Source organism: Pongo pygmaeus, chromosome 10, assembly GCF_028885625.2.
Source record: "Pongo pygmaeus isolate AG05252 chromosome 10, NHGRI_mPonPyg2-v2.0_pri, whole genome shotgun sequence".
Classification (NCBI taxonomy): Eukaryota; Metazoa; Chordata; class Mammalia; order Primates; family Hominidae; genus Pongo; species Pongo pygmaeus.
In genome coordinates, this window is record NC_072383.2 from 9,019,815 (window position 1) to 9,032,014 (window position 12,200).

The 12,200-nt window shown below is 44.7% G+C and overlaps 1 protein-coding gene across 1 annotated transcript in view; it reads right to left on the bottom strand.

Annotated features, from left to right (window-relative positions):
* Window positions 1–2,637: 2,637 nt before the first annotated feature.
* LOC129009784 (alpha-2-macroglobulin) overlaps window positions 2,638–12,200 on the bottom strand; it is a 50,310-nt gene continuing 40,747 nt past the window's right edge. The window contains exons 29-36 of the mRNA XM_054443338.1: window positions 11,872–12,095; window positions 9,945–10,163; window positions 9,649–9,776; window positions 7,780–7,870; window positions 4,673–4,741; window positions 3,669–3,771; window positions 3,111–3,152; window positions 2,638–2,769 (exon numbers count right to left, since the gene is read on the bottom strand). Of these exons, the coding sequence (XP_054299313.1) occupies window positions 2,753–2,769; window positions 3,111–3,152; window positions 3,669–3,771; window positions 4,673–4,741; window positions 7,780–7,870; window positions 9,649–9,776; window positions 9,945–10,163; window positions 11,872–12,095 (893 nt within the window). The 3' untranslated portion in view covers window positions 2,638–2,752. The remainder of the gene's footprint in view (window positions 2,770–3,110; window positions 3,153–3,668; window positions 3,772–4,672; window positions 4,742–7,779; window positions 7,871–9,648; window positions 9,777–9,944; window positions 10,164–11,871; window positions 12,096–12,200) is intronic.

Below are 12,200 nucleotides of genomic sequence, written 5' to 3' on the forward strand. Positions count from 1 at the left end.
CCCCGGGGCCACGGGAAGAACTTGCAGCGACGTCATCCCTGCCCCGGACACAGTCCCGGGCCCAGGGAGGACCTGGAACACTCCCCTCCTCCCCCCCCGCCCCCGCCCATCAGCTCAGGCTGCTGGGAGGCGCCACCGGACCTGCACACTCAGGAGCAGGTGAGCCAGGGACAAGCAGGAGCCCCTCCCCTTCCGAACTGGTGGAGCAGGAGCTTCCAGGGTGCAGCTGCAGCCACCTTGCCGCGGCTGTGGACATTTCTGTGCTCTCAGAGGCCCAGCAAAGCCCCCTGCCCACTGCGGGCTCGAGGGTGCCTGCTCCGGCTGCCTGGCTTCTCTCCACTGTTAGCACCCGCTCTGATCTCAGAGCAAGGTCGGGCCGAGCCTGGGGACTGTCACAATCTGGCCGAGTGTGCACACGCTCAGGACAGTGCTGACACGCCAGCCCCCTGCCGTCTCGGCCCCCTCTGGAACTTGGGCACCAACAAGCATGGGAGGGAGGCTGAGAGGGGTCTGAAGACAGCTGGGCACTGGCTTGCAGGCGCCCCTTGGCATGAACAGCCTGGGAGCAGGAGGCAGACAGGTTCCTGGGTGGAAGGGCTTGGGTCCCCAGTGAAGTCCCACCCTCAAGCCCGGGAGGGCCTGAAGCCTGCAGACCAGAGAGGTAACTTGTGGTGCTTTCCCTGGGCCCACTCATGGCTGCCCATGGACCAATCCACATGCATTTCCTCCCCTCTGAGGCTCATAAAATCCCCCGGACTCAGCTAGATTGGAAGAGAGGACGGGAAGACAATGGATGACCTACCTGTGGAGAGAAACTACCCATTCTAGGACCTCCTCTCTGCTGAAAGCTGAACACTCACTGGGAAGACCTGTTTGCAGAGAGGAGCCAGCCACTGCAGCGTCTCCTTTCTGCTAGAAGCTGAACACTAGTTGGGACACCCTTGCTGTGGAAAGGACATCCTTACTGTGGAAATGAGCTACTAACTCCTTCCTCTTCATCTTCCTTATCCTTCTGTTCCATTGCTCAATAATGCTCCTCTTCATCTGTCTCATTCTCCACTTGCTGCTTGATGCAGGAGCTGAGGAGCCACACAGCAAGATTAAAAGAGCTGTAACACAAATAGGGCTGCAGCATGCCCCTTGCTCCCCATAGCAAGAGAAGAGCTGCGGCCCTCTGGGGAGCCCAGATCTAGGAGCTCCTTGAGCCCAGGCTGTGACTCCCTCTTTGGGGCCCTGGTTGGCATCACTGCATCCCCCAGTGCCACTGTTGGAAGCTGCTTGTGATGTGCCTGGTCCGGGGGAAGCTGTTTGTTGTGTGCCTGGTCCAGCCACCTCACGGAGAGCCTGTGCTGGCACCTGGAGCTGCCCAACCTGGGCAGCAGCTGTTGTGTGTGACTGCACGGTGGCCATGCTTGCTCACACACCGCTAGCACACCCCACTCTGCTCCACCCGTCTTAGTCTCCCTTGGATCCAGAATCCAGGTTGGTAGCAAGTGCGAGTGGGCGGAAGCAGCCTAGTGCACCCAGAGCAAAACTCAGGCAAAGGTGCCACTAGACTGGCCAGGAAAGCGACACCTCAAAGATCCCATAATGCTGATATGTTAATTCTATTCTATAAGCACCACACAGAAGTGATAGCTTTTATTTCTTATTTTGTCTAGCCTGGAGACAGAGCTAAGGATTGCTTGAACTGCCAAGTCTTTTCCAGTTCTTAGTTTATACAATCCATACTCACCTTCTTCCTAACTAAACATTGTCATTTTTGTGCCAAATGAAGAGTAGGACTCCTACGATTGTCCTCAGACTCTCTTGGCTCAATCCTCCTGCTTTAACCTTTCCTACTTCAAAAACTCCTGAAGCTTTTGCTTCTCCTTCCATAGAATGGAAATATATGTTGCAATGCTTATTGCAAAGAAAATTATATATTTTAAAAATAGACTACAGAGATGTGAGACATCAGACATCATCAGACATCAACCAGATGTTGTGAGAACTGATTTCTACATCAGAATATCTCCTTGACTTTACAGCTATCCTTTAATCCTGGCTCAAAGTTCCAGAAGAAAGATGATCCAATATGATACTCCTATTTGGACTTTGAGTCATAGACATTCCTTCTTCTGAGAAAACTTGGTTCTGCATGAATCCTCCCTTCATTATTTTCAGCTCATCTATTATTGAATCTGAGACCCCAGGTTAACTGACTGATCACTCTCATCAGTGGCAGATTTCGGTGTAATATAGGACACATAACTCCGAATTCAGGTCAAGTCCCAATTATCTTGCCTCTCAATATGATCTGTTCAATGTTGTATTTCATTCTACTTCATTTTAATGTAAAAAGTCTTTTCTGGTGAAGTCAGTTTTTTATTTTCTCATAAAAATTCACTCTTTGGATTTTTCATAGGGTATTCCCATAACCAAACACACTTTACACTTTTCTAGTACATAACCCAATACTTTCTTCTTTCCCCACAGTCCTTACATGAAGCCTACTCAGACCAACATCACTGTATCATTTTTTTATATTCTGAAGTCCTTCAGCACTTGATTCCTTTAAGTTTTATCTTGGTATTCTATTGGGAATCATATGGAAATGTAAAAAGATATTTATTGAATGAACAGGAAACAGGGAAAGACATTGACCAGAAAAAATGTTTATTCATCAAGTCTTTAAAGATACAAAAACACGTGTCTTCTGTGGAGCTCTGAGAACAGGACTCCAGCAAAGCACTTTTCAGCCTTGTGGTCTTCAAGCATTTCCAAGATCTGTGATATTGGAAAGAAAAAAAATTAAGACAGACTTGGGTCTCCATGAGCAGAGAGTATTCTTTCCCTTAGTTCTGGGTAGCATAGTGTCCAAGGAAACCTAATCAGTACAGTGGGAAACCAAATCTATTCCAAATCATTACCCATAAGCAATCCTATGGACTGTCTGAGGTTTGACAGAGTCAGTGGCCCTCTCCAATAAATGTGTTTTTCTATAATAATGTGCAGTGTGAGTAATTTGATGTTTTTGACAATATTTACCCAGGGTTTTTGAAGGAGAAGGTTTGGGGGACAAGCTGAAGGAGCTCTGACTGCCTTTTGAAGGAGTGTGAGTGGCTTACCTTTGCTGCAAGGAGCATTGTACTCAGCAATTGCAAACTCATCTGAAAAAACAACAACAACAACAAAAAACCAGAAATCATTACATGAAGTGAGAAAGAAAGCAAACATCTGTGGGATAAAGGCCAAGGAAGGAGTTTGTTGTGGGAAGAACAGTACTGTACCAGAAACATAAGCATCATTCATCTGATGCAATGCTTGCTACCTTATATTCTCCTTTCAAATATAGTGTTTTATATTTTCTTTTATCCCAAACTCCTGAAGGACTCTTCAGATGTTCTACTTACTTAAATATCATATTATCATACAGTCTATTTATCTGATGAAAGGGAACTAAATATCCCACAGGTGTTTTGTATTAGTAGTTGATAAATTTATAATGTAGGTTGTTTCTACAATGTATGTATAAGAGACAAAAAGAGGAGCATCAGACTCGATGGAGACAAAATGAAGTGATAATGTAATTACTTAATGTAATAAATAGCCCCAACACATCTCCCAAACCTGAATTTCTGTGATCAGGAATTAAATATTTCTATGTGAAAATCACTCTCACTCACCTGTCTCGTAGTAATCGTAGACTTTCACTATGGCTGGTTTCAGATCTCTTACTGGGACATCTTGCAGAACCGTGAAGAACAAGCTCAGTGTCTGATTTGACACCTGGAAAGCAAAAGTCAATTAAATTACCTTTCAGGAAGCTTTCTTCTCTCTTTGAATTAGTTTAAATATTCATCTGTTTTTTGGGGGAAAAGCTTTATTATCCTGCAGCACACTATAGGGTCCTTAATTAAATTGTGCAGAAGTCTCTCAGAGGGGATGATAAATTCTCCAGATTATTTCTTAAATAACTAACATAACACATATACCTCTGTCAATGCCAATACATAGCTCTGTTCATGGGGGTAAATGATATATAGTTTTTGTTGGATGACTAACTGTGTTCATTTTTTAATATCTGGAGATTTGGTATAGTTTGACTTCTCTGTCTTGCAGGAATACTAGTGTAGACTCAAAGAGGCATCTAAAAGGTTGATCTTTCCAGGCTTAAGTTTCATAAAATTTGTAAACTATAATTCCTATCAACATATGCATGAACAAACTCTCCTACCACACATATCTATAAAATCAGATTGCTTTACTGGTGAACTGGTCTTATTATTTTACCATTCAAGTCCTTGTGGAGATTGACAGTTTTTTCCCTTTCATATTGTTGTTGAGTATGTTGATAATTAACTAATAATTGACTAATCACAAGGGCTACTTCCTTGTATTACTGGGTATCAAAATAACTTGTCAACATAATAAACACATTTTGTGAAGATTTCTTGCTTATGGGATTTTAGGAATATTCATATCCCAAGATCATAATAAGCCATTTCTACCCGTAATCCCCGGTGAAATATAAATAAAGGAGAGGAGAACATTCTTTTAGAGTTAACATTAGAATTCTCAAATTTCTAGCATGGAAGTGATGTTTCTAAAATGCATTTACCTTCCCAGATGTTCCCTTAGAGGATTATTATCTACATTTTTTTTGCAAATAGACTGGAAGATCTCTTACCTTATCCAGGTAAATCAAGACATGGTTGTTGCTGACTTCTGTCCGGCTCACATGGTTAGATCTTTCAAGCTGAAGAAAATTGAAATACCGCAAATGTTAATAAATAGATGAAACCCCTGGGGGATCCAGAGAAAAAATACTTTGTATTGCCAAAATAACCCTGAGGGTAGAATTCTTCAAATGCTTTTTGTAAGGAAAGATATAACGTAATACAATTAAAAATGAAAGGCATAAAGGGTTTAATATTAGTATGACACAAGACTAATGTGTAAAGTTATTTATCTGAAGAAAAGAAAGCTAAGTATCCTAAACTTGGTAGTTACTCATATTTCAAAGTTCAATTCAGTTTCTATTTCTTCATAAGGGGTTTTTTTTCCTGTTTTGCTTGCTCTATTTTTCTTTTAACTTCTGTAATACTTATAGTTTATGCCAATCAGTCATTTTCATATTTTTCACTGGTTCATGTTCATATGTTTTATCTTCTTAGCAAAATTCTAAGCTAAGAAGAAACTGAAAAGAAGGAACCTGCTGACAATCTTTTTCTTTTTTTTTTTTCAATCCAAAAAGCCTTTATTTTTGTTTCCACAAACAGTATACAAGTATGTCCTTCCTTGTAAGTTTTTAATTTTTTTTTTTTAAGTTTAACTTTATTTTATATTTTTTATTTTTGGTAGTGACATGTCCTGGGCTCAAGTGATCCTCCCACCTTGGCCTCTCAAAGCACTGGGAATACAGGCATGAGCCACTGTACCCAGCTGGAATTTATATATATATATATATATATATATATATGTATATATATATATTTTTTAATTTATGAAGTATTTATTGATCATTCTTGGGTGTTTTTCGGAGAGGGGGATATGGCAGGGTCATAGGATAATAGTGGAGAGAAGGTCAGGAGATAAACACATGAACAAAGGTCTCTGGCTTTCCTAGGCAGAGGTCCCTGCGGCCTTCTGCAGTGTTTGTGCCCCTGGGTACTTGAGATTAGGGAGTGGTGATGACTCTTAAAGAGCATGCTGCCTTCAAGCATCTGTTTAACAAAGCACATCTTGCACCGCCCTTAATCCATTTAACCCTGAGTTGACACAGCACATGTTTCAGAGAGCTCGGGGCTGGGGGAAAGGCCATAGATCAACAGCATCCCAAGGCAGAAGAATTTCTCCTAGTCAGAACAAAATGGAGTCTCCTATGCCCACCTCTTTCTACACAGACACAGCAACAATCTGATCTCTGCTTCCTTTCCCCACACTTCTCCCCCTTCTTTTCAACAAAACCGTCATCGTCCTCATGGCCCACTCTCGATGGTCGCTGTCTCTTCGGAGCTGTTGGGTACACCTCCCAGACGGGGCGGCCGGGCAGAGGCGCTCCTCACCTCCCAGACGGGGTGGCCAGGCAGAGGTGCTCCTCACATCCCAGACGGGGTGGCCGGGCAGAGGCGCTCCTCACTTCCTATACAGGGTGGCTGCCAGGCAGAGGCGCTCCTCACTTCCCAGATGGGGCAGCCGGGCAGAGGCGCTCCTCACTTCCTCCCAGACGGGGTGGCGGCCAGGCAGAGGCGCTCCTCACCTCCCAGACGGGGCGGCCGGGCAGAGGCGCTCCTCACTTCCCAGATGGTGTGGCGGCCGGGCAGAGGCACTCCTCATCTCCCAGACGGGGCAGCCGGGCAGAGGTGCTCCTCACTTCCCAGATGGTGTGGCAGCCGGGCAGAAGCGCTCCTCACTTCCCAGACGGCGCGGCCAGGCAGAGGCGCTCCTCACTTCCCTTATGGGGTGGCGGCCGGGCAGAGGCGCTCCTCATCTCCCAGACGGGGCAGCTGGGCAGAGGTGCTCCTCACTTCCTCCCAGACGGGGTGGCGGCCGGGCAGAGGCACTCCTCACCTCCCAGGCCGGGCGGCCGGGCAGAGGCGCTCCTCACTTCCCAGACGGGGTTGCCAGGCAGAGGCGCTCATCACTTCCCATATGGGGTGGCGGCCGGGCAGAGGCACTCCTCACTTCCCAGATGGGGCAGCCAGGCAGAGGCGCTCCTCACTTCCCAGATGGGGCAGCCGGGCAGAAGCGCTCCTCACTTCCCAGAGGGCGCGGCCAGGCAGAGGCGCTCCTCACTTCCCTTATGGGGTGGCGGCCGGGCAGAGGCGCTCCTCATCTCCCAGACGGCGCGGCCAGGCAGAGGCGCTCCTCACTTCCCTTATGGGGTGGCGGCCGGGCAGAGGCGCTCCTCACTTCCCAGACGGGGCGGCCGGGCCGAGGCGCTCCTCACATCCCAGACGATGGGCAGCCGGGCAGAGACGTTCCTCACTTCCTATACGGGATGGCGGCCGGGCAGAGGTGCGCCTCACTTCCCAGATGGGGCGGCCGGGCAGAGGGGCTCCTCACATCCCAGACGATGGGTGGCCAGGCAGAGACGCTCCTCACTTCCTAAACAGGGTGGCGGCGGGGCAGAGGCTGTAATCTTAGCACTTTAAGAGGCCAAGGCAGGAGGCTGGTAGGTGGAGGTTGTAGCGAGCCGAGATCACGCCACTGCACTCCAGCCTGAGCACCATTGAGCACTGAGTGAGCGAGACTCCGTTTGCAATCCCAGCACCTCGGGAGGCCGAGGCAGGCAGATCACTCGAGGCCAGGAGCTGGAGACCAGCCTGGTCAACACGGCGAAACCCCGTCTCCACCAAAAATACAAAAACCCTTCAGGCGTGGCGGCGCGCGCCTGCAATCCCAGGCACTCGGCAGGCCGCGGCAGGAGAGTCACAGGAGCCCGAGGCAGGGAGGCTGCAGTGAGCCGAGATCACGGCAGCACAGTACAGCTTCGGCAACAGAGGGAGACCGAAAAAAGAAGGAGAGGGAGATGGGAGAGGGAGACGGGAGAGGGAGACGGGAGAGGGAGAGGGAGAGGGAGAATCTTTTTCTTGTAGTCACGGGTCCTAGCACAGTGCACTGCACATGGTCAGCATTCATACAAACACATGTGATTATATTTCTGAGCCGGAAAAAGGATAAGGCTTTGATAGAGATTGATTTTAATAATATTTTGATATTAGTATTGTCTTATGCTGGGGATACATACAACATTAAATAAAATAGGGCATTCTGGGGTTATGATAAACCTACCATTTTCACTGTTGGCTTCAGGGGAATGAAGCCAGAGACCATCTTCACATCAACGATCGCCATGTTGGAGGCAGAGCGGCTCCCCGTGTAACTGAGGATCCAGGGGAGGAAAGGATTAGGGTTTTCTGTGTTTTTAAATATCTTCTTCCTCTATGTCCATGTTAAGCATTCCACAGCTCTAAAAGGTACATGTAAGTCTTCCCAAATATCTTATCCCAGTGGTTTGTAAAAGTGGTGTGTAGAGAATTTTTAGGAAGCCTGTTAAAGCCACAGAGATCAGGTCCTACTCTAGACCTGATGAATCAGAATGTCTAGTGTATGGGGGCTGAGGATCTGCATTTTTTCTTTTTGATGGAGTTTTTTGCTCTTCTTGCCCAGGCTGGAGTGCAATGGCATGATCTCGGCTCACCGCGACCTCTGCCTCCTGGGTTCAAGCGATTCTCCTGCCTCAGCCTCCTGAGTAGCTGGGATTACAGGCAATCACCACCATGTCCGACTAATTTTGTATTTTTAGTGGAGACGGGGTTTCTCCATGTTGGTCAGGCTGGTCTCGAACTCCCGACCTCAGGTGATCTGCCTGCCTTGGCCTCCCAAAGTGCTGGGATTACAGGCGTGAACCACTGTGCCCGGCCGAGGATCTGCATTTTAAGAAAGCTCTACAAGTGATGCACAGGCTGTTTGTGACCTCTAATCTATGCCAGTTATTTTATTTATTTGTTTAATTTTATTTTCTTTCAGCTGACAAAATGATGTATATTATGAATAATAAATTTCAGTCTACATTATTTACAAAAACAACAATAATTTATAATGTTTACTTAAACACTGGCTTTCAACAAAACACTTAGAAACACCTAGTGTCTTGTCCCCGAGAGTTTGCATCTGAAATTTGGACTGCTTAATTTATTTTTTGGTATATATATGCGCCAAATTAAATGAAAAAAATATATATATACTTAACTTTTAGGTTCAGGCATACACATGCAGGTTTGTTATATAGGTAAACTCGTGTCATGGGGGTTTGGTGTACAGATTACTTTATCACTTGGGTACTAAATTTTGTACTCAACTGTTGTTTTTTTCTGATATTCTCCCTCCCATCCTTAACCCTCAAGTAGGCTCTGGTGTCTGTTGTTCTCCTTTTTGTGTCCATATGTTCTCATCATTTAGCTCCCACTTACAAATGAGAACATGCAGTGTTTGGTTTTCCATTCCTGTGCTAGTTTGCTACGGATAATGACCTCCATCTCCATCCATGTTCCTGCAAAGGTCATGATCTCATTCTTTTTGATGTATGCCAGTTATCTGTTACATATATTTTGTCTTAACTTTTTTCCTGAATAGTATCTCTAACCAAGTTATAATATGTTTGTGGAGAGATAATTTTTTGTCAGATCTGCACCTATTTAAATATTGACGCATATAAGTCTATCTTCCTCCAAAATTAATTATATCATGTATAACCTGAGATTTATTATTGCCAGTAGGAATTCTAACTAAAGAGTCACTACTTCCTTCTATTCAAACTTTTCAATAATTCTTCACCTCTGTCTTCAATAAAGCAAGAATAATATAGGATCTCATTACATAACAAGGAATTCAGGTCAGAGGCAATGGGTAATATTTATTTAGTTGTTATTGAGGGAAATTATTACCCTTTAAACAATGAGGTTGCACAATAATAGATCCTGGATGGACAATGTAAACCCCATCATCGAGAAATTATATTATATCAACTTAAGAGAATACATTGCATTTTTTGTGAATAGTGCAAATATCTACTGTTGCACTGCTTTACTTAAAGAGGAGTTCCAGTAAGAAGACTGGTGGTTATTCTTAGGATTAGGTGATACAGTCAGAAGGTCTTACCTGACACTTAGTGAGATTTGGAAGCTGGTGTGGGCTTTGGGTTCATCACAAGTTTGAGGCAGAGTCTGCACCCCTAAAGCAAATGGGAACTCCTCCTTTTCTGGGAGAATATTGTATTTCAAGGATGTCTATAGAACATCAAAGACAAAATCAGTTTTTTGCCCTTTCCCAGAATTCCTCTCAACTTCCCTAACTCTTTCTCTGATTTGCCCCATTGTTTACTGAGTTAGGACTTCTCAGTGAGAACAGCTGCTGTCCTTATCTGTCCTCTGTCCTCACCTGCCCAAGAGTCTCACCTGGAGGTAGACACATCCTTCTCCTGTCACTTTCATGCTGTATTCCCCAGGCAGCTCTGGCAATGAGACCTGCTGCAGTAACAGGCGGTTGTTGTTGTCCACTTGGAATTTGTTGGAAAATGTCCCTGAAGACTGGATAGTCACCTGTGCAGCCTTCCCAGTCCTGGTAAATGTGGCTGCTCCATATTTGGACAGAGCATGGAGAGCCACCACTGTGTCCTGGAAGAGATAGATGAGTGAGAGAACCCATTGGGCATTATAAGGCTTTGAGGGATGAGATATTTTTCAAAGACCCATCTGAGGGACTTTGATTTCCTACTTCCCTCACTACTTAAATATTGGAGCTCTAATTTCAAGATTCATTATAATCTTTAGATAGTTGAAGAACCATAACATTCACATATCTACCTTGGACTGTATGCCCTATAAGTTTATTTTATTTATCAGAAAATTGATTCTTTTCTCTCTGGAAGTATATGTGGGACATGGAATGTGGAAAATATATATGAACGGTAATCAGTTATTGGCATCAGCTATTTGCTAACATGTCTTTCTTGACAACTGTGGTCATATCTGCCACCACTCAAGCAAAGTTCAGTCTGGCTCTCTCCCATATTAAACTTTGCTCAGTTGCTGAGGTCAGTGTCCTGGAGAGAACCCAAGGTTCTTTGCAGCCATGAGCAGAGTCATGCTTCAGTTTCTCCAAAAGAAATAAAATATGAATATTATAATTATCTTCTGGATTTAATGACATTTTTATTTGGCTTTCCCTTTTTATTGGATGATTTCCTGTTCCCAGTGAATGTCTGCTGGTATGTATCCTCATCGACATTAAACCTGGATGGCCTCCTTCAAATAATATGTTTCTAATAAATGAATGATAACCTTTAACAAAATTACTTAGTTTTTTTCATTCAAATGATAAAAGATTAATACAATGGAAATAGGATGGAATGCCTTTTTGTCACATTTTTTCTGTTTTAGGGTATATAAGCAAACATCTAAATTCTCTGAAGATAAAACTTCCTGCTGTGTACATATCGATGAATTGTTCAGATACATGGTTATATAGCTAGACTTAGGAGGTTGGATGAATAAAGACAGTTCTTTATGCTCCTGATGAATAAATGTTTGTGTATTAAGAGGTGCATGGGGGCTGGATGCAGTGGCTCACACCTATAATCCTAGCACTTTGTGAGGCCAAGGCAGGTGGATTGCCTGAGCTCAGGAGTTTAAGATCAGCCTGGGCAACATGGCGAAACCTCGTCTCTACTAAAAATACAAAAATTAGCCAGGCATGATGGCACACGCCTGTAATCCTAGCTACTCGGGAGGCTGAAGCACGAGAATCGCTTGAACCCAGGAGGTGGAGGTTGCAGTGAGCCGAGATTGCACCACTGCATTCCAGCCTAGGTGACAGAGCAAGACTCTGTCTCAAAAAAAAAACCAAAACATACAAACAAAAAAACAACCAAGAGAATAGGGGAAGCACAAAATGTGTGGTTTTGTAAAAAGCCTATTAAAGGGGACCTAAGAATGGAGAGATTTGCAAGGAGAGGTTGTTGGATTTTGAGTAGAGTTCCTTTGAAGAGTTTGAAAGAGACCCTAGAGCTTCCAGGAGAATGGCAGGAGACATCTCTTTCATTCTGCTGGTGCTCCACTGCTGCTTGAGGAAGGCAGTGTTGTTATGGGAAATAGGAGATGGATAATAACACAGCGATGGGGTGCTGGAATTCTGAGCATTTCCTTTTGGCCCTCTTTGACTTTTATTTGCTTTTATTTCTCATTATCCTTGGATACTAAAAACTTTTCCTCATTTCAAGTTATTGTCATCTGTATTTTTTTCTTCTTGGATGTGTTTGTTTCGTTTTTGTTCAAATATTTTGCTACCTGAAGGTGAAATAAAAGGTTTTGGCAAATCACCAACCTGGGTGGAGGAGAAACCACCCTGGGCGTTCTGCTGCTTCGTGATCCACTTCACGATGTTGGTTGCAGAGGTCAGGTCCTCCGAGGTTGGGGCTGGCTGGGCAGTGAGATAAGCGAGGAGCGCATAGGATGTCATCTCCACCTCAGCAGAGGGAGCCTGGGGTTCGTAAAAATGCCCCACTGGTGCCTTGGGTTTCTGAGGGCGCTCCCAATGGACTGAGTTGTCTTAAAGGTGAGAAAAAGATATTTATAAGTGACTACATATTTATATTTAATTCAAGGTGAAAGTACCTAAGCCAGTGCTGAAATGAGAATTGCATGCCCATTATA